This window comes from Oncorhynchus tshawytscha, linkage group LG08 (genome assembly GCF_018296145.1).
Source record: "Oncorhynchus tshawytscha isolate Ot180627B linkage group LG08, Otsh_v2.0, whole genome shotgun sequence".
Taxonomy (NCBI): Eukaryota; Metazoa; Chordata; class Actinopteri; order Salmoniformes; family Salmonidae; genus Oncorhynchus; species Oncorhynchus tshawytscha.
Window position 1 is genome coordinate 35788426 of NC_056436.1, and position 27370 is coordinate 35815795.

Genomic DNA, 27370 nt, shown 5'->3' on the forward strand with positions numbered 1-27370 from the left:
TTTCCTTCCCTTTCCATCTCTCTCCCTTATTCCATCCCCCATCTCGCTCTCTATGTCTCTCTGACTAGCTTCACGCCTGTGTGCGAGGATGGCAAATCCCTGTTGTATTTCTGGAGGATATCACCATGGAGACGGCGCTCTGCCACGCGTGCCTATAGATCCTGTTAGATAGGGGCACAGCGAGAGGTGCACGACACTCCTCCAAGAAGGGGAGAGACAGAGACAGAGACAGAGACAGAGAGAGAGAGAGAGAGAGAGAGAGAGAGAGAGAGAGGACAGGGGATGAGGTAGAAAGGGAGAACTCAGGTAGAAGGAGAGAGGATGGTTAAAAGACGAAGAGAGAGAGGTGAGAGTATGAGTGAGTGTGAGGTATAAGAGTGATGGAGAGAGAGAGAGAGAGAGAGTTAAAGCTAAGTGAGTGCAGCAGCAGTCTCATCCCAGTGTCAGGGAGACAAATATCACATGATGCTAATGAGTGGCAAAGTCTCGGCCCCGCTGTGAACAGGCTTTAATATGACTACTAATAAAGCTGCTGTGTAACACTGTCACAATCCTTCATACACTCACTGTCACCCACCTGGGACTACACACATACAGACACGCATACAGACACACACGCATGGAATCTGATCACGACTCCATTTTGCTCCTCCCTTCCTATAAGCAGAAACTCAAACAGGAAGTACCCGTGCTAAGGTCTAGTCAACGCTGGTCTGACCAATTGGAATCTAAGCTTCAAGATTGTTTTGATCACGCGGACTGGGATATGTTCCAGGTAGCCTCTGAGAATAATGGTGACTGAGTTCATCAGGAAGTGTATAGGAGATGTTGTACCCACTGTGACTATTAAAACCTACTCAAAACAGAAACTGTAGATAGATGGCAGCATTTACTTCAAAACTGAAAGCGCGAACCATGGCAAAAGCGCGAACCATCGAATACAAAAACTGCAGTTATTCCCTCCGTAAGGCAATCAAAAAGGCAAAACGTCAGTACAGAGACAGAGTGGATTTGCAATTCATCGGCTCAGACACGAGACATATGTGGCAGGGACTACAGACAATCACGGACAACAAAGGGCAAACCAGACACGTCGCAGACACCAATGTATTGCTCAAGTACAAGCTTAACACCTTCTTCGCCTGCTTTGAGGATAACACAGTGCCACCGATGCGGCCCACTACCAAGGACTGTGGGCTCTCCTTCTCTGTGGCCGACGTGAGTAAGACATTTAATCGCGCTAACCCTCGCAAGGCTGCCGGCCCAGACGGCATCCTTAGCCGCGTCCTGAGAGCATGCGTAGACCAGCTGGCTGGAGTGTTTACGGACATATTCAATCTCTCCCTATCCCAGTATGCTGTCTGAACTTGCTTCAAGATGTCCACCATTATTCCTGTACCCAAGAAAGCAAAAGTAATTGAACTATGACTAAATGACTATCGCCCCATAGCACTCACTCCTGTCATCATGAAGTGGCAGGGACTCGGCGTACACATCACGGACAAACTGAAATGGTCCACCCACACAGACAGCGTGGTGAAGAAGGCCCAGCAGCGCCTCTTCAACCTCAGGAGGCTGAAGAAATTCGGCTTGTCACCAAAAACACTCACAAACTTTTACAGATGCACAATCGAGAGCATCCTGTCGGGCTGTATCACCGCCTGGTAGGGCGACTGCTCTGCCCATAACCGTAAGGCTCTCCAGAGGGTAGTGAGGTCTGCACAACGCATCACCGGGGGCAAACTACCTGCCCTCCAGGACACCTACACCACCCGATGTCACAGGAAGGCCAAAAAGATCATCAAGGACAACAACCACCTGAGCCACTGCCTGTTCACCCCGCTACCATCCAGAAGGCGAGGTCAGTACAGGTGCATCAAAGCTGGGACCGAGAGACTGAAAAACAGCTTCTATCTCAAGGCCATCAGACTGTTAAACAGCCACCACTAACATTGAGTGGCTGCTGCCAACATACTGACTCAACTCTAGCCACTTTAATAATGGAAAAATTGATGTAATAAATGTATCAGTAGTCACTTTAAACAATGCCACTTTATATAATGTTTACACACCGTACATTACTCATCTCATATGTATATACTGTACTCTATACCATCTACTGCATCTGGCCTGTGCTGTTCGGCCATCACTCATTCATGTATTTTTATGTACATATTCTTATTCATTCCATTACACTTGTGTGTATAAGGTAGTTGTGAAATTGTTAGATTAGATTACTTGTTAGGTATTACTGTATGGTCGGAACTAGAAGCACAAGAATTTCTCTACACTTGCATTAACATCCGCTAACCATGTGTATGTGACAAATAAAATTGGATTTGATTTGATTTTAAGTGCTTTGAGAGGCTAGTTAAGGATCATATCACCTCCACCTTACCTGACACACTAGACCTACTTCAATTTGCTTACTGCCCCCAATAGATCAACAGACGATGCAATCGACATCGCACTGCACACTGCCCTATCCTATCTGGACAAGAGGAATACCTATGTAAGAATGCTGTTCATTGACAATAGCTTAGCATTCAACACCATAGTACCATCCAAACTCATCATTAAGCTCTGGGCCTTGGGTCTGAACCCCACCCTGTGCAACTGGGTCCTGGACTTCCTGACCGGCCGCCCCCAGGTGTTCAAAGTAGGAAACAACACTTCCACTTCAATGATCCTCAACACAGGGGCCCCACAAGGGTGCATTCTCAGTCCCCTCCTGTACTCCCTGTTCACCCCTGACTGCGTGGCCACGCACTCCTCGAACTCAATCATCAAGTTTGCAGACGACACAACAGTAGTAGGCCTGATTACCAACAATGACGAGACAGCCTACAGGGAGGAGGTGAGGGCCCTGGCAGAGAGGTGCCAGGAAAATAATCTCTCACTCAATGTCAACAAAACAAAGGTGATCGTAGACTTCAGGAAACAGCAGAGGGAGCACGCCCCTATCCACGTCGACGGGACTGCAGTGGAGAAAGTGTTCCTCGGCGTACACATCTGAAATGGTCCACCCACACAGACAGCTTGGTGAAGAAAGCGCAACAGTGCCTCTTCAACCTCAGGAAACTGAGGAAATTCGGCTTGGCCCCCAAAACCCTCACAAACTTTTACAGATGCACAACTGAGAGCATTCTTTCGGGCTGTATCACCGCCTGGTAGGGCAACTGCACCGCCCGCAACTGCAGGGCTCTCCAGAGGGTGGTGCGGTCTGCCAAACGCATCACAGGGAGCAAACTACCTGCCCTCCAGGACACCTACAGCACCCGAAGTCACAGGAAGGCCTGTTCACCCCGCTATCATCCAGAAGGAGAGGTCAGTACAGGTGCATCAAAGCTGGGACCGAGAGACTGATAAACAGCGTCTATCTCAAGGCCGTCAGACTGTTAAATCGCCATTACTAGCCGGCTTCCTCCCGGTTACGCAACCCTGGACCTTAGAGGCTGCTGCCCTTTTTACAGTACATAGGTATGGAATCACTGGCCACTTTAACAATGGAACACTAGTCACTTTAAGATTGTTTAAATCATGTTTACATACTGCTTTACTCGTCTCATATATATACACTGTATTCTATTCTACTCAGACATTGCTCAATCTAATATTTATATATTTCTTAATTTCATTATATTACTTTTAGAGTTGTGTGTATTGTTGTGAAACGTTTTAGATACTACTGCACTGTCAGATACTACTGCACTGTCAGATACTACTGCACTGTTGGAGCTAGGAAAACAAGCATTTCACTACACCAGCAATAACATCTGCTAAATATGTGTATGTGACCAATGCAATTTGATTTGCGTTGATTTGAAGTGCACACATGCACACACACAGACACTCACACACACACACACACACACACACACACAGACACTCACACACACACACACACACACACACACTCAAACACACACACACATATGCATTAGGGATGCTTATTCATGACTCTGAGCTCTCTTACCAGATTTAACATTCCAATTTGTCTCTCTTCAACATCGACAGAGTGTTTTTGTAACGTTATTTGACTGGCCACTTGTTCCACTTTAGTTAAATGCATTTCATCCAGTCTCATGTGGATTTGAGGATGCTCTCTCAAAATACAAGGGAAAAATAAGTGGCTTTCTTGTTACACAAGGGTATGTTTTCCTTTGATAGCTGCCTCTCACACCAAACACACTTCTACTCTGCTGCCTAGAGGAAAAAAAGACGGAAATAAATAACTTTCTGTCCTTCTCTTCTGACACAATTCCAAAGGTATAGCTTTATTTAAATGGCATTTAATCACCTGTGGAAAGATAATTGCAAGACACAGTTAGAGGGCTGCAGTAGCAGGTCTGAGACAGTAGAGATGTGGCCAACGTCATGCTGTGAGAGAGCTGAGGAATGTGTGTGTGTGTGTGTGTGTGTGTGTGTGTGTGTGTGTGTGTGTGTGTGTGTGTGTGTGTGTGTGTGTGTGTGTGTGTGTGTGTGTGTGTGTGTGTGTGTGTGTGTGTGTGTGTGTGTGTGTGTGTGTGTGTGTGTGTGTGTGTGTGAGAGAGAGAGAGAGAGAGGGCTCCTGTTCTTCTTGTGGGTTAGTGATCGGCTTCCCTGTGTCGGGGCAAACACACCTCTCACAGTTACAACAACCTCACAACTCAGGAGTAGGAGTGGGCTACAAGTCAAATCCTAGTTATTTTAGTTGTCAACACATTAATTAGTGGGATAAAGAGGCATTTGGAGATCATTCATAAAGTTGTTGGTGAAAATTGAAATTAACTCTTTCAGTAGGAGAGGATTTTAGGACCAACTGAGACATATTTGCAGTAGTAGTATAACAGAACATTATGTAACAATGGAAACACTTGTGGTTTAATTGACCCCTTTTAGTTTAATTGACTCCTCTATATCTAGGAATAAGAACAAGTTCTAGTGATTTTAACCTCAATCCATTTGCTGTGTTTCAATACAATTAGCAGTACCACAGAGATTGCGTATTGAAAAGTGATTCAGGTGAAAACACATGAAGACCTGTCATGGAATGAGCTGTAGCACAGACACACAGCACCTCTATCAGGGTACTGCATTGCAAGGACTGTCTCATTGCTAAAACCCAGCTGGACAGAGTGTGGTGAGCAATGGAAGATGAGCGGAGGGAGGGATGAATTTCTCCCTCCCTCCCTCCCTCCCTCCCTCCCTCCCTCCCTCCCTCCCTCCCTCCCTCCCTCCCTCCCTCCCTCCCTCCCTCCCTCCCTCCCTCCCTCCCTCCCTCCCACTCACCTATCCTCCCCGCCAGGCTGTCTGCTTGGCAGTACGTATCCTGCTGGGATACGCCCTTGATTTATTTGGAGGGGCTCTGGACTGGGCCAGGATGAGTGGCATTTTAATGTGCTTTTGAAATGTTTGGTCACAAGCACTATTGATCAGAGTACTCAGTAACCCCCATTCTGCCCCCCTCCACACCTCAACCCCCCACCCTGGAGAGAGGCGCAGGGCCTGCAGGAGCCTGCAGGGCTGTCAGGCAGGGAATGAGTTTTCGTGTGAGCTTAGATTAATGAAATGAGGCCCCGTGTGTGGGTGCAGGGGTCAGGCTATTAAGTAATCCCTGGGCCTGCTGAGATTGAGGCTGTCTGCCAGTTTGGCCCGACGCTGACTGAGTGATGGGCACCCGCTCCTTTTGGGCTGTGGGGATAAAACATGTGTATGGGAAACATGTGTGTGTGGAGGGAGGGAGGTAGATCAGAAAGTCGGTGCGCCCTCACAATTCTAAGACAAGTAAACAGTGCTAAGAGGTCCACAGTGAACATGCTGCCATCAGCCAAAATACCCAGTTCTCCACCAATTTAAGAAATGATGCTTATGTATTAACAACACCTCCCTGATCTCAAGTGGTGGAGGCTTCAGAGAGGTGCCACATCCGCTCTGAGATGCCCAAGACAAAACGCCTCCACCGTCTATAATAACTGCTGATATCAATTTACTGCTCGGCACCTTCAATTTAATGCTCTCTATTTGTTCACATTAGAACCTATTTTGGGCTGAGTGAGGAGGGAGAAAGACTCTTGGCTTTTGTAAAGGGGAATCAGGGACATTTCACTGCTCAGTTGACTAAGCATACCTGAAATCTGTCTGACTCTGTTAGCTATGCAAAGAGAAAGGATCACTACCGCTACTTCGCTAATGTGCATGCCATGGGGAGCTCACTTTAGTAGAGAGGAGTATCAAGCAACTCTGTTACCTACCAGCATAGAGCACTGATCTGCTTGGCACCTAAACCACATTGTCTCATTGGTATCATTGGGACCCTGTCCGTGTTGAATTTTTTGAAAGAGCGGTTGGGTGCCACGTGTTCACACACACACACACACACACACACACAAAGAGACCTGTATCGCCCCCAGACTCCCCATGGTTTGATGAGGGAAACGGATTAGGCTCCTGTGATCAATAGTCTGGGCGAATACACAGATTATCAGATTATCAGATTAAAATGTGTCCCCTGCTGCCAAGGGGACCAGGAGAATACAGTTCAACCCAGGTGCCTCGGCAAGATTCAATTAATTATCTCTCTGATTATTCTGTTTTCCCAATGATGATCCTACAACAACGTACACAGCTGCAGTTGGTACAGCAGAGTCAGACAATGTCAACTCAATAAACAATTTATAACCCAGGAATGTGATTATTTGTTTTAATCTTTGTTTTTAAATCAGCCTGGGCTCAGAACCCTACGAAACGTACTTTACGTATTTCTGAGGACTTCCAAGACGTATGATACCTACTAATGGTGTAGTTACTTTAGACAAAAATGAAAGTAGGGAGGATGAGGTCGGTATAATCTGTGACCATCTAGCAATCCAAAGGTTGCCTGTTAAAGTCACGCCGGAGACAGCTGTAGAACTGGGCACAGACGTCAGTTCAACGTCTAGTTTTGATTTACATTTGGTTGAGTTGTCAACTAGCGTTAATTCAACGTGAAAACAATATTTCACCATGTCGTTGGATTTACTGTTTTCAGCAGTATGTGGTACATTTTCACAACTCTTAGTACAAAACTCCAAACTGATCACACTTCTAACGCAGCCAGTCTTTCATTCAAAACGTGTCATTGTGCATTCATTTGGATTTTAAACATCTCTCACTACACAACCATTGATAAAAAAATATAGAAGTTTATTGTGAAATGTAATGAGAACATTGGTTTAATCACCAAAACACAACATAATGATATATTTTCATTTGAGTCATTTTGACTACCAGTTAATCCATAGTAAACAATGTAATATACTGTACATATTTCAAATCTCCCTTAGAAGTGCTGAAAGTAATATGCTACAGTACTGTAAATTACAGTTTTCACTTTAGGCAATACACTTACATTATCCAACACGATTTACCAAAAATGTATCATTTCCATAACATCTTTCCGATGAGTAATCAAAGGTGTGGTCAATGAAGACATCCTCTACAATTATTCATGCAATTATTTTTGCTGTTGTTGACGTAATTGCAACATAGGTGTACTGTTTGTAGTCAAATGTAAGACATTAAATAAAACAATTGAACATTTAAAAAAAGTTTAGCACACATTAGTTTGCATCAAGCCTGTCTTGAGCATTTGGCCATCAATTCTCATCCACATCACAGTGAATGTCTTCAGAAAAAAGCTTTTGGCGAATCCAAGCTTGACATTGGTTCGCATTGATGTCGTCACATGCCTCATCCATGGCCAGGAAGGTGGCAACCTCATTGGGATGGCGATCGTACACCTTCCACACTGAACAAAAAAATTCCTCAATAGAGTTGAGGAAAGGAGAGTATGGGGCGCAGGTATAGGGTCACGAATCGGGGATGGGCCCGAAACCATTCCCGAACCACCTCTGCTAGGTGGAACCTAGCATTGTCCCACACAATGACATAGGTCAACTTCTTCACCTTGAAAGGCCTGCTCAATGTCCATGAGGAACACAATGAGGTGTGCAGCATTGTAGGATCCAAAACATCCTACCGCACCATCTTCAGAGATGGCTGCGCACATGGAGATGTTTCCCGCACGTTGTACAGGCACTCCTCCAGTTAGCCAATGAGGTTCCGCCCACGACCCAGAGTTTTGGCCAGGTTGGAGCTCGCTTGATCAACAAAGATATTCTTGTGATGGTTCACAGCAGCATCAAGCACCATCACCATTCAAAAAATATATATTTGGGGAGTTATTTCTACAGTATAGTCCCAATATGGTATTGTGAAGTAGCATGTGCATTAATAGTAACAGTAATACAGTTTAAAGTGCTGTACCTGAACATACTCGGCCCGCAGTTGTTTCACCCGGTCGTTGTTTCTCTCAGAAGTCACCAGGTAAATGTGTTTCATAGATACCTGGTGCCTCTTTCCAAAGGCTGGCGATTGTTAGTAGGCTGATGGATGCCACATTGCCAAAGGTGTCGTTGTTCTCTTCAATGGCCTGTTTTATTTAGGACAGCCATACGTCATTCCTGGCCGTCACCATTTCCACCAGTGCCCCACTCCTGCTGATTGGTCAGCACACGGCCACCACCATGGGGTCTTCTGTCAATTCTGAGGGTACAGCGGGTAGAACAGAGTATACTGTCAATAGATCATACTGGAAGAATACTGGAACATGATTTGTGAATTTACATGCATTACAATATGTAATTTACTGTAAATGTAATGGTACAGCATAGTGCATATCCTGCAGACCAGATTTCTTGGCGAAATGTTCTCATGATCGTATTTACAGTTGATCTTCAGATTGGGGTGAACTAATCTGCCAGCTTCTGCCAGCTTCTGGTAAGGCCTCTATTTACCACATGGTCAACGACGATGACCCGGACTTCATTAAACACAACAGTTCCCTGACGTCTGCCTCCCTCTTTCTGATGTCCACCTCTTTGATGGGGCCCATGCCCACCTTTCTGACCTCTTTGACAGGGCCAATGCCCATCTCTTTGACCTCTTTGATGGGGCCCATGCCCACAAATTGACCTCTTTGACAGGGTCCATGCCCATCTCTTTGACCTCTTTGATGGGGCCCATGCCCACAAATTGACCTCTTTGACAGGGCCCATGCCCATCTCTTTGACCTCTTTGATGGGGCCCATGCCCACAAATTGACCTCTTTGACAGGGCCCATGCCCATCTCTTTGACCTCTTTGATGGGGCCCATGTCCACCTCTCTGACGGGCTCCGTGTCCACAAGCTCTTTGATTTCTTCCTCTCTCTTGCTGTCTGTCCTGCTCCATGTTGAAAGAAATTGCAAGTGTTCACACACACCCTTTTATATGGTGACCATTGTGGTTACCACTATGTGAAACCAATTAGCAATAACGAGTAGACATTATGTTGTCATTACAGTTATCATGTATCATACATGTCATTTAGATGTTTATACTTTACAAACATATGTTTTATCCCTGTAGTTCTCAAAATCCATTTGTAGCAGACAAACCAGTTGAAAATCTATAGGTTTACCAAACGGTTAAGTGATTAACCATTAAGTGCAGTTGGATAAGTGACGGTCAAATGTATTTAAACTAATGAGAAAATAATCATATGAAAAGTATTGTGAGCATTGCATTGTGAAAGGCAATTACTTTATATGAAAGGTATTTCTAGATGAAACACTGATTCGGTTTGGTGGGAAAAAGTTACTGTGCGATTTTGTGTGTCAATTGAAAATGTTCTTGACATTTTGATGATCCGTTTTGAGTTTTGTACTATGAGTTGTGAAATTATACCACATACTTTTGAAAATAGTACAAAGGCGATATAAAAAAACTATGTTTAAAATACCCTTACGTTGACAACAAATCCAATTAGTTTCACACGTCATCAGATACATTTTTGGGTTGAAATAATGTGGGAAATTATTACATTCAACCAGTTTTTGCCCAGTGGACTTCCCCCAACCCTTATTATTAACTTAACACAATTTACCTATCCTGCTACACAAATTCACCTTTGCTTTTTTTGTTCTTCCCCATAATTATCCTTTGTTGTTATGGCACACAAGCAACCTGGTCTCAGAGAAAGACATATCATATGTCCTCCAAAACATATGATAAGTTACATCATCCAATTTGAATGCTATAGTACACCTGGGTAAGAAGTATCAAATCTAATTTTCTTTGTCACACGTGCCAAATACAACAGGTGTACACCTTACTGTGAAATGCTTACAAGGCTTCACCAAAAATGCTGACTTTTAGCGAAATAGTAAGTAACAAAATATTTGCAAAATATAAACAATTATTACAATAATAATTATAAGTTACACAATAAATAACAATAAGAAGGCTATAGACAGGGGGTACCGGTATGAACTATATCTACTAGAATTCATATGATATTGTACAACACTATTCCATTCATAATGTATCCTAACGTTACGTAATATAGTATATAAAATGTAGTCCACAGATTTACGTACAGAATAATAAGAATTGCCCGGAGACCACTTTGTTCTCTTTATCTCAAGAAATTCCTACCTCTTGTAATTGTAAACCAAGCAAAGGAGAGCAATTAGAATGTAATTACACAATAGTGAATGATTATGGGCACGATTAGTGCTCTGTTCATAAAACGTTGATTTCACTTTCTCTCTGGTGCCAAAAACAAAGCCCTTCAGCAGAGCAATGGGTTTATCTTAGATCTGTTCTGCAGCAAGAAAGCGTCACAACATTCAACACCTTGCGGCGTTGTGCTGCAGTTGTGTTTTATTGTGTTTTGTAATGTACTCTCCAAAAGTGTTTTAATCGGTAAATAGCCAGCTGGGCAGTGTGCTGGACCAGTGACATAGTCAACACCAGAGCTAGTGTATTATGTTAGCTTAGCCACTAGCCAGCCACTAAGCCAGGTGATATGGAGTTTTGGGTCTGGTGGCTAAGCGCTAATGGCTCCTGTCTTATCTGTTCCCTGCAGTGTGTACGGCTGCCCCCTGGCCAAGAAGAGGAAAACACTGGACAGACAGCCTCAGGAAGCCCTGGAGGTGCTGGAGCCCTTACTGGAACAGCTGGAGACAGACCCCAAGAGTGGACCCCTCATAACCCACATGGACAACTCCACTAGGGAGGAGAGCTACGAGACAGACGGAACAGTGGAGATGGATGACAGAGAGGAGGAGGTGGAGGAGGGAGTAGAGGATGGGGGAGATGAGGAAGAGGAGGTAGAGGAGGAGGAAGAGGAGGGATACTTGGAGGACACTGAGGAACAGATGGAGCAGGAAGAAGGAGAGGTGGAGAGAGGGGAGGGAGAGGCGGAGGAGGTAGAGGTGGAACAAGAGGAAGAGGAGGGCGGAGTACAAGAGGAGGAAGAAGAGGAGGAGGAGTATGAGGAGGAGTATGAGGAGCAGAGTCATGGCCAAGGTGAGACGTCATTTATTTAAGACATATTAGAATGTTGTTGTTTTTTCAAAGTAATGTAAATGTCTGAGTTGCTATGGTCTATGTTGCCGAATGGTTAGTCTTGAATATACAGCATGCTGTATATGCAGTATAGTAAGGCAACAAAGGCATGCAATGATACTTTTGTCTGTATACTGGGAATTGAAATGTGATACAATTCTACATATCAAAATACAAACTAAATCCCAAGCCTGTCCCAGAACTTAGAATATATTATTCTGTTCACATTCCTTTGATCTTTGTTTGTTTCATCCGTTTGACTGGTTTATTTATTTGTTTGTTTGAGCGTTTGCTTTTCCTCCGACTTATGTGATGACTGTAGCTACCTGAAACAGAATTTGTAGTGCTAGATCAAACCTGGTTACCTGGAATAGAGAGATGGTTTGGCAGCGAAGGCAATTTTCTTCGGGAGCAGCTCAGTTCTGTCATTTGAGGTTTGTTTGGGCCATTTGCCATTACCTTCAGGGCTATCTCAGTCACAGGCTAAAAGCTGTGCTGGCGCTGTCTCTCACACACAGACCCTGTGAAAATGGCAGTTTGTCAATGGCTCCACAGGGGCTGGATGGGAACACCCTGTCTCCAAAACACCTCATTCCAGAGATAAATGCCCTGAAATAGAGGATCGGGACTCAAAATGATGCAATGAAAGAAACTAAACCATCACTCGTGAATGTGTTTTTTTTAAATGTAATTTTCACGAGGCAGACAGTGTTTTCGGGACACGTGCTAAGTTTCACATGTGCATTTTTCATATTTGTTTCTACCATTTTTTTCTACCACTTCCAGCTACATCTGGTCTCCCCATCCAGGGACCGAGCCTGCTTAGCTTCAGAGGCAATCCAGCAGTAGGATGCAGGGTGCGATGTTGCTAGAATGAATGTGCCAAAAGTTGCAAATGGAAAAAAGGCAGCAAAAGCAGAGGCCAGGGTACCATAACCAAAAAGGGAAAATTCCAGAAAAGAAGGAGGCGTTTTATTTCATCATGTTATCATTTTTTTTAAATGAGGATTTTTTTTTTTTTTTTGCGTCGATTGCTATGATACTTTCGGGTGAGGATTCATTCGCTAGAGGATTGGACCATGTAATAACACGTTAGTCTATTAAATGTCTCCCCGCCACAGTTTCGGTAAAAAGTTGAGGGATGGGACTGGAGAAATGCAAACACTCAAATCCACATTACACTATGGATGTAAGGACTATCCATGATATCAAAATTGTATTTTCAACCATGTTTTTAGGCTGGACCGTATTTGTTTACGTTTGCTTTCTTTACAAAGATTGGAGTAAAACAAGCTTATATTTTGGGTTCTGATGGGGTACAAAAATTGAACTAAGCTCATGAGGCATTTCTACGTTATATTCTACAAGAATCAATGAGTACATGTCATTCATTTATAAGTGCAAGAATGGATATAGCAACAAATAATTGCCCCTTTAACAGGCATTGACCTTTATACAGCTTAACTAAAATGCAATTGGAATGGGATCTATTTACCTGCCCCAAAGAAATGTATTCTGTCCACTGTTCCGCGAATGTCCAGCAAAATCATTCACTTGTCCCGCATTTGGGCTTTTTAGATGTGGTCACCCTTATTCCACCGGTGGAAACATTGCTACAGCGCCATGTCAACACCATCCTTTCACATGTGAGAAGAATTACATTATTTCAACCCCACATGTGAATCTACAATTCCACATTGCGAAAGTCAGATTTTCAATGGTGGAGTTGTCTTTCATGTGATCCTGCAAATGAGATTTTCACATGGGATTGATTTTCAGATGTGAACTTGCAATCCGCGTGAGGTTTTCGCTCGTGCAGTTTTGTTTCAATGTGAAACGACAACTGTCGTTTTCACATGTCATTCTCCTCACATGTGAAGAAGTGGTGTTAACATGTAAACTCAAAATGTGAAACATGTGAAAATGCTATTTTAAAATGCAAATTTCACATGTGAAACTGCAAATGTGAAGTTTATTTTGTAAGGGTGCATGTATTTGCGTGAGAAAATACAAAAGCAGGAGTCCCACCACCTTTGCTTATAAGCATGAATAAGTTGTGCTAGATATACAGTAAAATATTCTATTTAAAATGACCTGCAACATACCAATTGAACACAGAACTCTATAAATGATATAGAAAAACACAGTAGCCTGTGTCTGCTTTCGAGACTGTCTGGGACGTGAGAGGTTCTCCAGCATGTATGGTCCCTACCCTGACGTGCCAAAACACCACATTTGGCAGGTTTCTCTACAACTCAGTCTGCCTCTCACCCCCCGCACCCCAGATCCTTCCTGACAGAGCTCTCAAGTCCAATTAAGACTGGAGCTCTGAGAGATGCAGTACATTGTGCTAGCTTCCTCCCTAAAAGTGTTATTATGTCAGCCTCCCTCCTCTGTCTCTCTGTTGGGCATGAGAGTCCACAGTCAAAGAGATGGTCTTTGTTTCCCTTCTTGGCCCAAGGAGCACAATTAAATCAATTCCACTGGGTGTAAAAGCGCTGGCCTAATTAAACTGGGTGAATATTTAGGATTCTCTCCATCGTCCTAAACCACAGTGCCATCTTTAGATAGGAGGACGAAATTACACTTTTTTTCCTTCTCCTTTTTCTTGGCTTCTCAGAAATGTGGACGAGTCTCTCCACATGCACCACTATCATTTCCCCCATATCCTCCAAAACAGAAGTGGCAGCAGGGCAGATTCCAATCTGTAATGGAGGTGGTATTGTTATGGCTGCTCTGTGTTTCTCAATAGATATATGCACACTGCTGCACGCTGCATTGTTAATCCAAGCCAATATGGAGCAGCGCAATCTCTCAGTTCTCCTTTCAATCTGTTTCGCTTCCCTTTCCCCTTTGTGTACCTTGATTGCTCTTCAAATTGCTTTCCTGAGCCATGTTTGAAACCATCAAAAATTAAACCTCTGGCAGCCAGGGTATGGGTAGGTTACTGTGAGAAAGCGTCCCCCTGTCAAAATATGTGCCTGGTCAGTCGTGACTCCCCGGTCCAGAACCCTCACCTCAACACACTAGATGTTCTGTTGCTCTCATTAGATTGGGAAGTGTGTTTGGGGGTTGTGTGTGTGCGGGCAGTGTGTGTGTGTGTGCGTGGTGTGTGTGTGTGTGTGTGTGTGTGTGTGTGTGTGTGTGTGTGTGTGTGTGTGTGTGTGTGTGTGTGTGTGTGTGTCTGTTGCAGTGTATATTGATGTGTTGTATGTGTGTGCGTGTCTAGGTGTACTGTTTGTGTACATGTACTATGTGTAAAGTATACATGTATGTTTGTATGTTTGCGCATGCATGTATACAGGAGCTTAGAGGCCTTCATGCTTCATGTTTACGCCTTTGGTCTCTATCTTATGGTTTTGTTCCCGTTCACACACACATGTTCACACACACAATACGTCGTTGAAACCTGGCAGGTGATTTGTCAGGTGATTTTCTGCCTCCATCTAGAAATCACATTTAATTTCATATTTCTGTGTAAGCTTCTGTTTTTTTTCTCTGCAGGAATGTAAGTGCCAAGCGTGTGGCGGGTTGGGAGTGAGTGATGCGATGCGCTCTTGACGGTTCACGGGCTGGAGGGAATGTGAGAGGGCCAATTGGAAGTGCTCTAGAGTGGCTTCTTCACATTACTGGCAGGAGAGGCTCAGTAACCTTTAGGAGCCTGTCTTGCAGAATCAATTAGCCAGTGAAAAGCATTCTAAAGATCCTGTTGATTGGACAAAAAGGGCCTTTCTGGAATAGGGAGCATAGAGGGAGAATGTATGGATTTGTTTATTTTGTCAACATAATGGCACACTACATGAGACAATCAATGTATAACATAAAGCATGAGCTGATTCCAGTTTGAAGGACTTTTGCTCCACTACAAAATCTGGTGAAATGAAAAACGTGTTGCTTTATGCCAGTTACTTAGCCATCAACTGGGAGCGGCAATGTGCTTGTTGTTGTGACCCAAAGGATCCAGTTTACCTGGATGTGGTGTACTTTCATTTCGGGAATGTACATCCAAAGCATCTCTATGGAAATTTCCAAACCACTTTATCCCACATCCTGTGCTGATTCACAATTCAGTTATAGGCTGCTGTTAAGACTCTGAAAGTACATTACTGAGAAACGCAAAGAGTTCCTTATCCAATTTAAACAGACCAAGACCAGAAATCTGATTAACCCATTAAATAGAATGAGCAAAATGAGATTACGATGCATTTCTTTTTCTTTTTTTCCCCGTACAGAGCACGATCAGATGAATGGCGGCGATGGCGGTGGCGGTGGCGGCCATCCTAAATCCGGTCTGACGGGGGAGAAGGACGACAACAACAACGATGAGTATGAGAACTATGACGAGCTGGTGGCCAAGTCTCTGCTCAACCTAGGGAAGATAGCAGAGGACGCCGCCTACCGCGCCATGACCGAGTCTGAGATGAACAGCAACTCCTCCAACAGTGCCGAGGAAGAAGAGGAAGAAGAGGAGGAGGAGGAGGAAGAAGAGGAGGAGGAAGAAGAAGAGGATGAGGAGGGTGGGGAGGGCATTCAGAGGAAGGGTGAGTTGACCCTGGATGTCGACAGTGATGTAGTGAGGGAAACGGTGGACTCTCTGAAGCTGCTGGCCCAGGGACACGGGGCTATGCTCTCTGACAACATGGAGGGAGGAGACTATGAGGACGGGATTGGGGAGAACGGGGAAGCGAACCGTAATGGAGGGACTGGAGGTGGTAACAGTCAGGGTAAAGCCTCTAATGGACTGCAGGAGAGTGATGAGGAGGTGTGTCTAAGCAGCCTAGAGTGTCTGAGGAACCAGTGCTTTGACCTGGCCCGCAAACTGAGCGAGACGCAGCCGACTGACCGCTCGGGCACAGGGCTCCCGCAGCAGAACCACCCTGGCGGAGGGGACACCCAGGGACTGCATCCCCACCCGTACCAGCCTGGGTACGGGGACCTCCAGCAGAGCCAGGAGGAAAGGCGCACCCTGGAGAGGAACTACTCCGACATGGTCAACCTGATGAAGCTGGAGGAGCAGCTGAGCCCGCGCTCCAAGGCCTTTTCCAGCTGCGCTCAGGATGACCGCTACCACAACCACATCCACGACCGGGACGAGGACACGCGGTCGGTGACGTCGGACCGTTCAGAGGAGGTGTTCGACATGACCAAGGGGAACCTGTCTCTGCTGGAGAAGGCCATCGCGCTTGAGTCTGAGAGGGCCAAGGCCATGAGAGACAAGATGGCTGCCGAGGCGGCTCGGAGGGACGGGGTGAGGTATCATCATCACCATGGAGACCATCATGGGGAGCACCAATCGCGGCATGGCTACGGAGAGGAGCGCAAGGCCCGCCTCCATGATGGGATGAAGAAGCCCTACTACCATAAAAGTAAGTATATCTGGCCAGAATGATTTGCACTTCGGTAGTGGTTGTGGGGAAAATCACTGGGGAAGCCAAGCCAGGATTTTTTTTATTTTTACAACCTATGTGTTGTGATAATTTGGTTGTTTGTTCTGTAACCTGTTAGTTCATATGCCTTCCACGCTGATACAAAAGTATGTGGACACCCCTTCAAATTAGTGGATTTGGCTATTTCAGCCACACTCGTTGCTGGCAGGTGTATAAAATCAAGGACACAGCCATGCAATCTCTAAAGACAAACATTGTCAGTAATCAGTTTGTGAAATTTCTGCCTTGTTAGAGCTGCCCCGGTCAACTGCAAGTGCTGTTATTGTAAAGTGGAAAGATCTTGGATCAACAACGGCTCAGCCGGGAAGTGGTAGGCTACACAAGCTCACAGAATGGGACCGCCGAGTGCTGAAGTGTGTAAAAATCACCTGTTGCAACACTCACTACCGAGTTCAACCTGCCTCTGGAAGCAATGTCGTCTGGAAGAACTGGTCAAGCAGCCGTAGCCGAGCAGCCGCACCAAGCCGTAGATCACCATGTGCAATGCAAAGCGTCAGCTAGAGTGGTGTAAAGCTCGCCCCCATTGGACTCTGGAGCAGTGGAAACAAGTTCTCTGGAGTGATGAATCATGCTTCACCATATGGCAGTCTGGCGGACGAATCTGGCTTTGGCAGATGCCAGGAGAACGCTATCTGCCCGATTGCATAGTGCCAACTGTAAAGTTTGGTGGAGGAGGGATAATGGTCTAGAGGCTGTTTTTCATGGTTCGGGCTAGGCCCCTTAGTTCCCTTGAAGGGAAATCTTAACGCTACATCATACAATGACATGCTAGACGATTTTGTGCTTCCTACTTTGTGGCAACAGTTTGGGGAAGGCCGTTTCCTGTATCAGCAGGACAATGCACCCTTGCACAAAGCAAGCTCCATACAGAAATGCTTTATTGATATCGGTGTGGAAGAACTTGACTGGCCTGCACAGAGCCCTGACCTCAACCCCTGACCTCAACCCATCAAACACCTTTGGGATGAATTGGAATGCTGACTGCGAGCCAGGCTGAATCGCCTAACATCAGTGCCCGACGTCACTAACCCTCTTGTGGCTGAATGGAAGCGAGTCCACACAGAAATGTTCCAACATCTAGTGGAAAGTTTTCTCATAAGAGTGGAGGCTGTTATAGCAGCAAAGATGGGACCAACTCCATATTAATGCCCATGATTTTGGAATAAGATGTTTGACAAGCAGGTGTCTACATACTTTTGGTAATGTAGTGTATATAGGCCTAAGGCCAAAACAATTAGAAGGCCCAGTGGCAGAATAAATACAACCACACCTTTTCTTCATCACAAAACCGGAGAGTAACCTCTGTCCTGTAAAGTCCACAAAGCATATTGCATGTGACAAACAGTTAAATGACCTAAAGCACGGTCAAGCAAGTTAATGTTTCCGACATTTTCGTACTACGAAACAACTATTGATTTAGAACCATGAAGAGTTTAGCTTTTTATGTGATGTGATTGGTGAGAAGCCAAGTCCAAACTGGCTTCCCTTGAAAAGTTTTTGTTGGTACACCAGAACCATTCACAGCTGAGTTCACTCAGTTTAGCTCAACGCTGATTGGCTATTATTTTAACCTTCTTTATCAAGGGAGGCCAAATGCTCGCTGGCCTCCTGTGCATTCAATGCTATTTGCGGAAACAATATCCTACTGTTTTTGACCAGACAGCATCACATACAGAAGGGTGCTATTTACGGTGAGATACATTCAGCCTCTTGCAAATTGAAGGAAAACTATGAAACACAGAGAGACTCAAGACACATTATTTTATGTATTTTTTGGGGGGGGTTGTGCATTTTTGGGGGGATGCATGGCTTCCATTGGCATCCAATAATACATGCCACTGTTAAATTTATAACGAGGACCCACAGATACTTTGGGTATGCTGCCACAACAGTAGCCATTTGACTATACCACACTACCTCTCTCACCTTGCTGAGGTGAGTGAACAGTACCTGTACTGTGCCTTTGGAAAGTATTCATTTTGTTACATTACAGCCTTATTCTAAAATGGATTAAATAAAACGTGTGGTTGTATTTTAGCAAATGTACTAAACATTTACATAAGTATTCAGACCCTTTGCTATGAAACTAATAATTGAGCTCAGGTGCATCCTGTTTCCATTGATCATCCTTGAGATGTTTCTACAACTTGATCTGTGGTAAATTCAATTGATGATTTAGAAAGGCACATACCTGTGTATATAAGATCCCACAATTGATAGTGCATGTCAGAGCAAAAACCAAGCCATGAAGTCGAAGGAATTGTCCGTAGAGCTTCGAGACAGGATTGTGTCAAGGCACAGATCTGGGGAAGGGTACCAAAACATGTCTGCAGAACTGAAGATCCCCAAGAGCACAGTAGCCTCCATCATTCTTAAATGGAAGACGTTTGGAATTACCAAGGCTCTTCCTAGAGCTGGCCACCTGGCCAAACTGAGCAATTGGTGGAGAAGGGCCTTGGTCATGGAGGTGACCAAGAACCCAATGGTCAGTCTGATAGAGCTCTAGAGTTCCTCTGTGTAGATTGCAGAAACTTCCAGAAGGACAACCATCTCTGCAGCACTCCATCAATCAGGCCTTTATGGTAGACTGAAGCCACTCCTCAGTAAAAGGCTCATGACAGCACACTTGGAGTTTGTCAAAAGGCACCTAAAGACTTTCAGACCATGAGAATCAAGATTCTCTGGTCTGATTAAACCAAGATTGAACTGTTTGGCCTGAATGCCAAGCGTCACGTCTGGAGGAAACCTGGCACCATCCCTACATTAAAGCATGGGGGTGGCAGCATTATGCTCTGGGGATGTTTTTCAGCAGCAGGGACTGGGAGACTAGTCAGGATCGAGGCAAAGATGAATGGAGCAAAGTACAGAGAGAGCCTTGATGAAAGCCTGCGACAGAGTGCTCAGGACCTTAGACTGGGGTGATGGTTCACCTTCCAACAGTACAACGACCCTAAGCACACAGCCAAGTCAACGCAGGAGTGGCTTTGGGACAAGTCTCTGAATGTCCTTGAGTGGCCCAGCCAGAGCCCAGACTAGAAACCAATCGAACATCTCTGGAGAGACCTGAAAACGCTGCTCATCCAACATCACAGAGCTTAAAAAGAGGATCTGCAGAGAAGAATGGGAGAAACTCCCTATATACAGGTGTGCCAAGCTTGTAGCATCATACCCAAAAAGACTCGATGCTGTAATCGCTGCCAAAGGTGCTTCAATAAAGTACTGAGTAAATGGTCTGAATACTTATGTAAATGTGATAAATGTGCAACAAAAAAATCTAAAGAACTATTTTTTTGCTTTGTCATTCTGAGGTATTGTGTGTAGATTGATGACAATAAAATGTTTTCATCAATTTTAGAATAAGGCTGTAACTTAACAAAATGTGGATAGCTTCAAGGGGTGTGAATACTTTCCGAAGCCGCTGTATGTGTTTCAAGTAAACCCCAATCAGTCCCTGGCTCCCCATGTCCTCTCTGTCTGTGAGACGTAGGGATGGCAGGCTAACATGCTTACTGTGAACCTCACTGTGACCTCGGGACAAGCTTTTGCAGCCAATTTGAAGACTGGCATCTCAGCAGCGGCTGCAGCAGCAGCAACAGCTTATGTTGTTAAAATAGGCCAGCATGACAACATCAGAGGGTAGGCTTGTCAGGCATAAGTAATGGCAATCTGCACGGACCGTTAGGACTGCAAATCACATCCCTTCCTGCCTGCAATGCAGCCCCGGTTGAAGCTGCCTATTTTTAAACCCACAGAGGGACTGGAAGCTATGAAATAGAAGGCTGCTGGAGCTGCCTCTTGAAGGGAACTGGGTACTGTGTACAGTCAACTCTGGGGAAATGAGATTTTAGGAAAAACTGTACTGCGTCCTGCAGAATGGTTAATTTAGTGAGTCTTTGTGTTGTGGTTTAGGTTTATATTGGGTGTTAGTGTTACCCCTCCGTAACTGTATATGAGACATGCTCTTCTTCTATGGTGGTTGGTTTCAGACCCAATGGTTTGACAGATACAATATCTTAATGGCGTATCTGCCCTGACACAGAAGTGTGGACATTATGCATACTTAGTTCTGACTTGAAAAAAAAATACATTTACAATTGGTTGCTTCTCCAAGATCATTTCAAGAGTGATTCTTCTCACCGTATTCCATCTCCCGTCCGACAGGGATGGAACACTCATACCAAGGGGTTGATACCCCACCCTCTACTATGAGATAAGGAGGGAAGGCGTTTTATAGACACACATAAAACAGGTCAGATAAGAGAGCAGCCAATATGAACATCCTCCATCACAGCAGGCATATTAAAACACAAATGCTAATTTCACATGCGCGGCACGGCATGTATCTGGTATCTGGCTAATGTAAGAATAATGAGAGTGTCGCGATAACATCTTCCCTCTGGTGAGATAGCAGCAGACACCTCGTTGACCAGGGTTGCTGTCTGTGATTTAGAAGTGAAGCGGAGGTGATGACTACGAGGGGAGAGCCCAGCCGGACTGACAGGGAAAAGCACCAGGCGGGGAGATGGAAATTGAACAGTATCAGAATGAGCGATAACGAACGACAAGCCCACTGGCTGCACATTAATTATCCGGAGATGGTATGGTAATGGGGTCCATTTGCTATGAAAAGCGCGACCTGTCTCCAGCCACAATCGATATCCTCTGCTTTCTAATATGCATTCCACTTGGCTCCCTCACGTACTCCACTCTTCACTGTCCTCCATTAGGCGGCATCAGGCAGAGCCGCCGTGATGTGTGTGTGCATGTGTGTTCCTTTTATTGGAATGTAATTTATTTTAAACAAGCATAGATTGAAAGTTCAGACTGCATAAGTGACACAAGGGAAAGCCATTTACCATGCCATTATGAACTGTGACTTAACAGTTCTTTCTCAGTATAAAAACAGGCCTAGTCCCCACTGTCTGATGCAGTCGTACCCTGTAAAAGGGGAAAGTCAGACACGACATAGACACAGTGTACCAACCGTATGTATCCTAATACGAGACTGTCATAAGAGGAAGGCCTTAATAATGTACAAGGAGGTAATGAGGGTCGTGTTCTGATCTATGGAGTCACCGGGAACTCATCGGGTGACTCACTGTGTATGAGTAGGTGTATCTGTACTTCAGTGGCGGTCGGTGCCGTTTAAGATGAGGGAGGATGATTTTTTTTCTTCTTATGAGCCTGGCCTTATTTCTATTACAGCATTTTGGATGACTCTCATTCCTATTCCATTCACTCAGCTCAATGTAACATCGATAGGTCTAGGCGGCTACACGATAGTCTACTACTGTACATAAATGTTCCCTGTACCCATCATGAGGTTGCTACAACCTAGCCTATGGGTGAAAGTTTATGAATGTCGAGAGAATTTTGAGTAATCAAGGCGACAGACACTGACACATTTAATCAGGGGCTCCACTTTGGTTTTAGAAGTGGGGGGGGATAACCTGGTGGGGGGCTGGTGGTCCTCCCCCAGAATATGTTTGGGCATCTAAAGATCCTTCCCTGCATTTTTACACAATCCAATATGCCATCTCTATTTAGAACAAAAAGTAAGCAAAAATGGCAACAGTCATCAAGCTAGGTAAGAGATCCTTCATAAATATGTTTACGTGATCAATACGACTGAACTAGAAAAAAGGTAATTATTTTAATATATATTGTGTTGCTCCTTTAACCAATAGCCTAACAAATGATCAACTCTTGAAAAAACGTCTTTATTAAGACATACTCTATTTCAACTTTCAGCCAGACCGACCAGCCAGCCCGAGCCACCTGCACGCCCGACTCCCACCAGTCTAGTCAAATCAAATCAAGTGTTATTGGTCACATACACATGGTTAGCAGATGATAATGCGAGTGTAGCGAAATGCTTGTGCTTCTAGTTCTGACCAGTGGAGGTGTTGTTTCCTACTTTCAACACCTGGGGGTGGCCCGTCAGGAAGTCCAGGACCCAGTTGCACAGGGCGGGGTTCAGACCCAAGGCCCAGAGCTTAATGATGAGCTTGGAGGGTACTATGGTGTTGAATGCTGAGCTATAGTCAATGAACAGCATTCTTACATAGGTATTCCTCTTGTCCAGATAGGATAGGGCAGTGTGCAGTGCGATGGCAATTGCAACGTCTGTTGATCTATTGGGGGCAGTAAGCAAATTGAAGTGGGTCTAGTGTGTCAGGTAAGGTGGAGGTGATATGATCCTTAACCAGCACTCTCAAAACATTTCAAATCAAATCCAATCTAATTTTATTTGTCACATACACATGGTTAGCAGATGTTAATTACAGTGTAGAGAAATGCTTGTGCTTCTAGTTCCGACCATGCAGTAATATCTAACAAGTAATCTAACAATTTCACAACAACTATCTTTTACACACAAGTGTAAAGGAATGAATAAGAATATTACATATAAATATATGGATGAGTGATGGCTGCACGGCATAGGCAAGATGCAGTAGATGGTATAGAGTACAGTATATACATATGAGATGAGTAATGTAGGGTATGTAAACATTATATAAAGTGCCATTGTTTAAAGTGACTAGTGATACATTTATTACATCCAATTTGTAATTATTAAAGTGGCTAGAGTTGAGTCAGCATGTTGGCAGCAGCCACTCAATGTTGGTGATGGCTGTTTAACAGTCTGATGGCCTTGAGATAGGAGCTGCTTTTCAGTTTTCAGTCTCTCGGTCAATAACTCAACTCTCTCCCAATACAATTTCCTTCCCATTTTACACCTTTATTTATTTTTATTCCCAAGGGATAGGTTTGGAAACAAAAAACAAAAAACAAAACAAAAAACCCCACATACACCTCAAACATACATTAACACACAAACAGCAAATCCTCCATATAATTCATCTCATAGGACTAATAGTACTGTAGAGCTACTTTTACTTGCACACAATATAGCTGGGTCGCCCCGTCCTGTCCCTAGGGATGCACCACCCTGCAGCTCCCCAACCCAACACACCCCAGTCAGCTTTAGGTTCTTAGTGAAACATTCATTATTGGTTTCAATCATTTAGGCCAAGGCCATAGTGACAACACACAGGATGGCAGACCCCCAGGGCCAGGACTGAGTAGCCCAGCAGCTAGGGATTGTCTAAATAGGTATTTCCCCTGACGTGGGAATGTTTTCAATACAGACTCCTTTAGTTGTTCTGTAATCCATATAAGTCTTCCAGACCTTATGACAGTTGCACAGTATACCCTTTAATCTTGTAATCAATCAAATCTAGTGGTACATAACTTGACATTGTGGGAGGATAACCAACCTTCCAATTAATGGCAATGCATTTATTAGCCACTATAAATGCTAGGTTACACGGTTTCTTCTTGATAACAGTCTCCAATATCAACATTTCCAAGCAAACAAAAACAGGGAGAAGGTAGAGTCTGTAGATATGCTGAGATAGAATAACATACGCTTTGCCAGAATTCAGCCAGCCTTCACAAGACCATAACACATGCAAATATGTCACCTTTGTGCTTTAAACCTCCAGCAGAATAGTACAATTTCTGAGTCCATAATATTCAGTTTCACTGGAATATAGTACAGTCTATGGATGGTCTTAAACTGCACTAATTTGTGTCTGAGATTATATGAACATGGCTGGGCATTCGAACATATCAGTATCCATTCATCATCATCAATAGTCTCCCAGGTCTTCCTCACATTTTTGTTTTACATGTGTCATGCCATCGGGGAAAAGCCTCTATCAACCCTTGATACAGTTTCTAAATCAACTTTGGAGGTTTGTCAGACTGCCTTAAAATAGTATCTGGCTTGTCCAGTGTTTGCTGCACAGAGGACATAAAGTGTTTCATCTGCAAAAATCCCCCTCACCTCCATCACAGACTGGTCTTCCCTGGTTGCCTGACCCTGTTGTGGCCCCTGTCACCATCTGGTCCTCTTAAAATGAGGCATGAAAAATAATTACCTTGGTGTATTATTTGGCAATAATGGAAATGATCATTATTCCCAGATCCCAGACTGTAGCAGTAAGATTAAGATTCTGTCCTGTAGCTACTGTAGATCCACCCATCAATTCAAGATGGAATTTTGTGTCATTCAATGATATTGTTAATGTCCTGCCAAATTCACCTCCGTAGACTGGTCTTCCCTGGCTGTCTGACCCTGTTGGGACATCTGTCACCGTCTGATTCTGCTAAAACCTGTAGGTACCGACAGAGATCATTGCGGCGAGGTCTGCATTTTTCATGCTGCGGGCGGGAGCATGTGGTCAGACAGACGACTTTGGGAGGAAAATATGTTTTGGGGGGGGTCCCATAGATTTTTTGTATGCGTTAGCCTACCTATAGTATTAAAAACACGTTTTTCGCTTTATTCGCATTATTCACACATAATTTGCTGCTTCAACTTCAGTAGCCTACCTCTCTCTAGTTGGTTGTGAGAGTTAAAGTGTGCCTAGTATGTGTGGTCTCTTTGAAATAGAGTAGGCTGCCTACATGGGAGGAGAATCACATCGCAGTTAACTTGAATATGAAATGAACTTAAATTTGATTAGACTGTAGTTTACGATAGTGTCTGTATATTGATAATGGAAAGAAGTAGGTAGTTAGAAGTAGTAGCTCAACCAACGTGAGTCGAAGTCAAATCAAAACATGTAGTCATTAAAAAGGAGTGAGCGAGCATTATTGTCTCTGCCTGCAAATCGTCCTGCTAAAAGGTAGGCTATATCCTATAGGACTATGCAAAATGTAGGAAGTGTCGCTGTCATCATTCTTGCTGATTCCAGTTCAGTAGCCATACCTGCGGGATCAGGTGCCCGCATGTGGTTTCAATTAAATAGAGTAAGTTATAGCCCAAGGGGGAGTATGGCCCACTTCAATCCGTCCGACGAGACATTTACAAAATATATATATTTTTAAATTATACATTTTTTTCCCCCAATTTCATGGTATCCAATTGGTAGTTCGTCTTGTCCCATCACTGTAACTCCCATACGGACTCGGGAGAGGTGAAGGTCGAGAGTCGTGCATCCTCCGGAACACAAACCAACCAAGCTGCACTGCTTCTTGACACAATGCCCGCATAACCCGGAAGCCAACCCCACCAATGTGTCAGAAGAAACCCTATATACCTGGCAACCGTGTCAGCGTGCATGCGCCTGGCCCGCCACAGAAGTCGCTAGAGCATGATTGGACAAGGAAATCTCGGTCTGCCAATCCATCTCCTAACCCAGACAATGCTGGGCCAATTATGCACCGCCTCATGGGTCTCATAGTCCCTGCCAGCTGTGACGGCCTTAGATTGAACCCAGGACTGTAGTGATGCCTCAAGCACTGCGCTGCAATACCTTAGACAGCTGCACCACTCGGGAGGCCCCCCGCAAATTGATTTGGACAAACAATTGGTCCTCCAAAAAATGTGGCCCTCCGTTGAATTTCATAATCCCGATGTGGCCCTCGAGCCAAAAAGTTTGCCCACCCCTGCTATAGCCTATGCATGGGTGGAGAAGCAAGGGGCAGTTATCTTTCCAAGGAAATGTACTTCCTAAATAGGCATTTGACTAGGCTATAGTTTACTACATTGACTAGAAATAGGCCTAAATATTGATCACCCATATTTCTCTAACTCTGCTCTCTTCAAACTACATCTCATAAGGACACAAGGCGAGACCCAAATGCAGACACAAGAAGCACATGGTTGAGCTCCGGTATTTATTAATCCAAGGGGTAGGCAAAAGGTAGGTAGTTCATAAACCGGGTCAGAGTCCAAAACAGTACCAGACGAAGGACAGTCTCGAGGTCAGGCCAGGCAGGGGTTCAGTAACCAGATCAGAGTCCAAACAGTACAAGGGGATGGGCAGTCTCGAGGTCAGGCCAGGCAGGGGTTCAGTAACCAGATCAGAGTCCAAACAGTACAAGGGGATGGGCAGTCTCGAGGTCAGGCCAGGCAGGGGTTCAGTAACCAGATCAGAGTCCAAACAGTACAAGGGGATGGGCAGTCTCGAGGTCAGGCCAGGCAGGGGTTCAGTAACCAGATCAGAGTCCAAACAGTACAAGGGGATAGGCAGGCTTGAAGACAGAACAGGAAGAGTGGTCAGGCAGGCGGGTACGGAGTCAGGACAGGCAAGGGTCGAAACCAAGAGGACTAGAACCAAAAGAGACCGGGACAAAATAGGAGCAAAGAAAAACGCTGGTTGACTTGGTAAACAAAACGAACTGGCACAGAGAGACAGGAAACCCAGGGATATATACACCGGGGATAATAAGCGAGACAATCACAAGGACAGGTGAAACAGATCAGAATGTAGCACATCTAGCATATTGGCTGATATAGCCCAGTAATACAATATAAGGGCCATGTACAAATCTCTAATTCAACCTATTATTCTTGTGCATTTGATTTTGCCTGTAGGGTGCAAAATTGCTTGGACCATGGCTGGCAAGAGAGCTGCGTCACATACACCTAAAATAACATTGCCAGACTGCAGTTGGGTTTGGGACCAGTTCTTGTTGCGAGTGGGAGTCGGACAGAAA

At 44.6% G+C, this 27370-nt stretch overlaps 1 protein-coding gene across 5 annotated transcripts in view; it reads left to right on the plus strand.

The window, feature by feature from the left end:
* The window catches only part of LOC112256542 (myelin transcription factor 1-like protein), a 149675-nt gene that overhangs the window by 89282 nt on the left and 33023 nt on the right, over positions 1-27370 (plus strand). For all 5 annotated transcript variants that reach the window (XM_042325473.1, XM_042325474.1, XM_042325476.1 and 2 more), the window contains exons 6-7: positions 10930-11372; positions 15644-16777. In XM_042325473.1, coding sequence (XP_042181407.1) covers positions 10930-11372; positions 15644-16777 — 1577 coding nt within the window. The remainder of the gene's footprint in view (positions 1-10929; positions 11373-15643; positions 16778-27370) is intronic.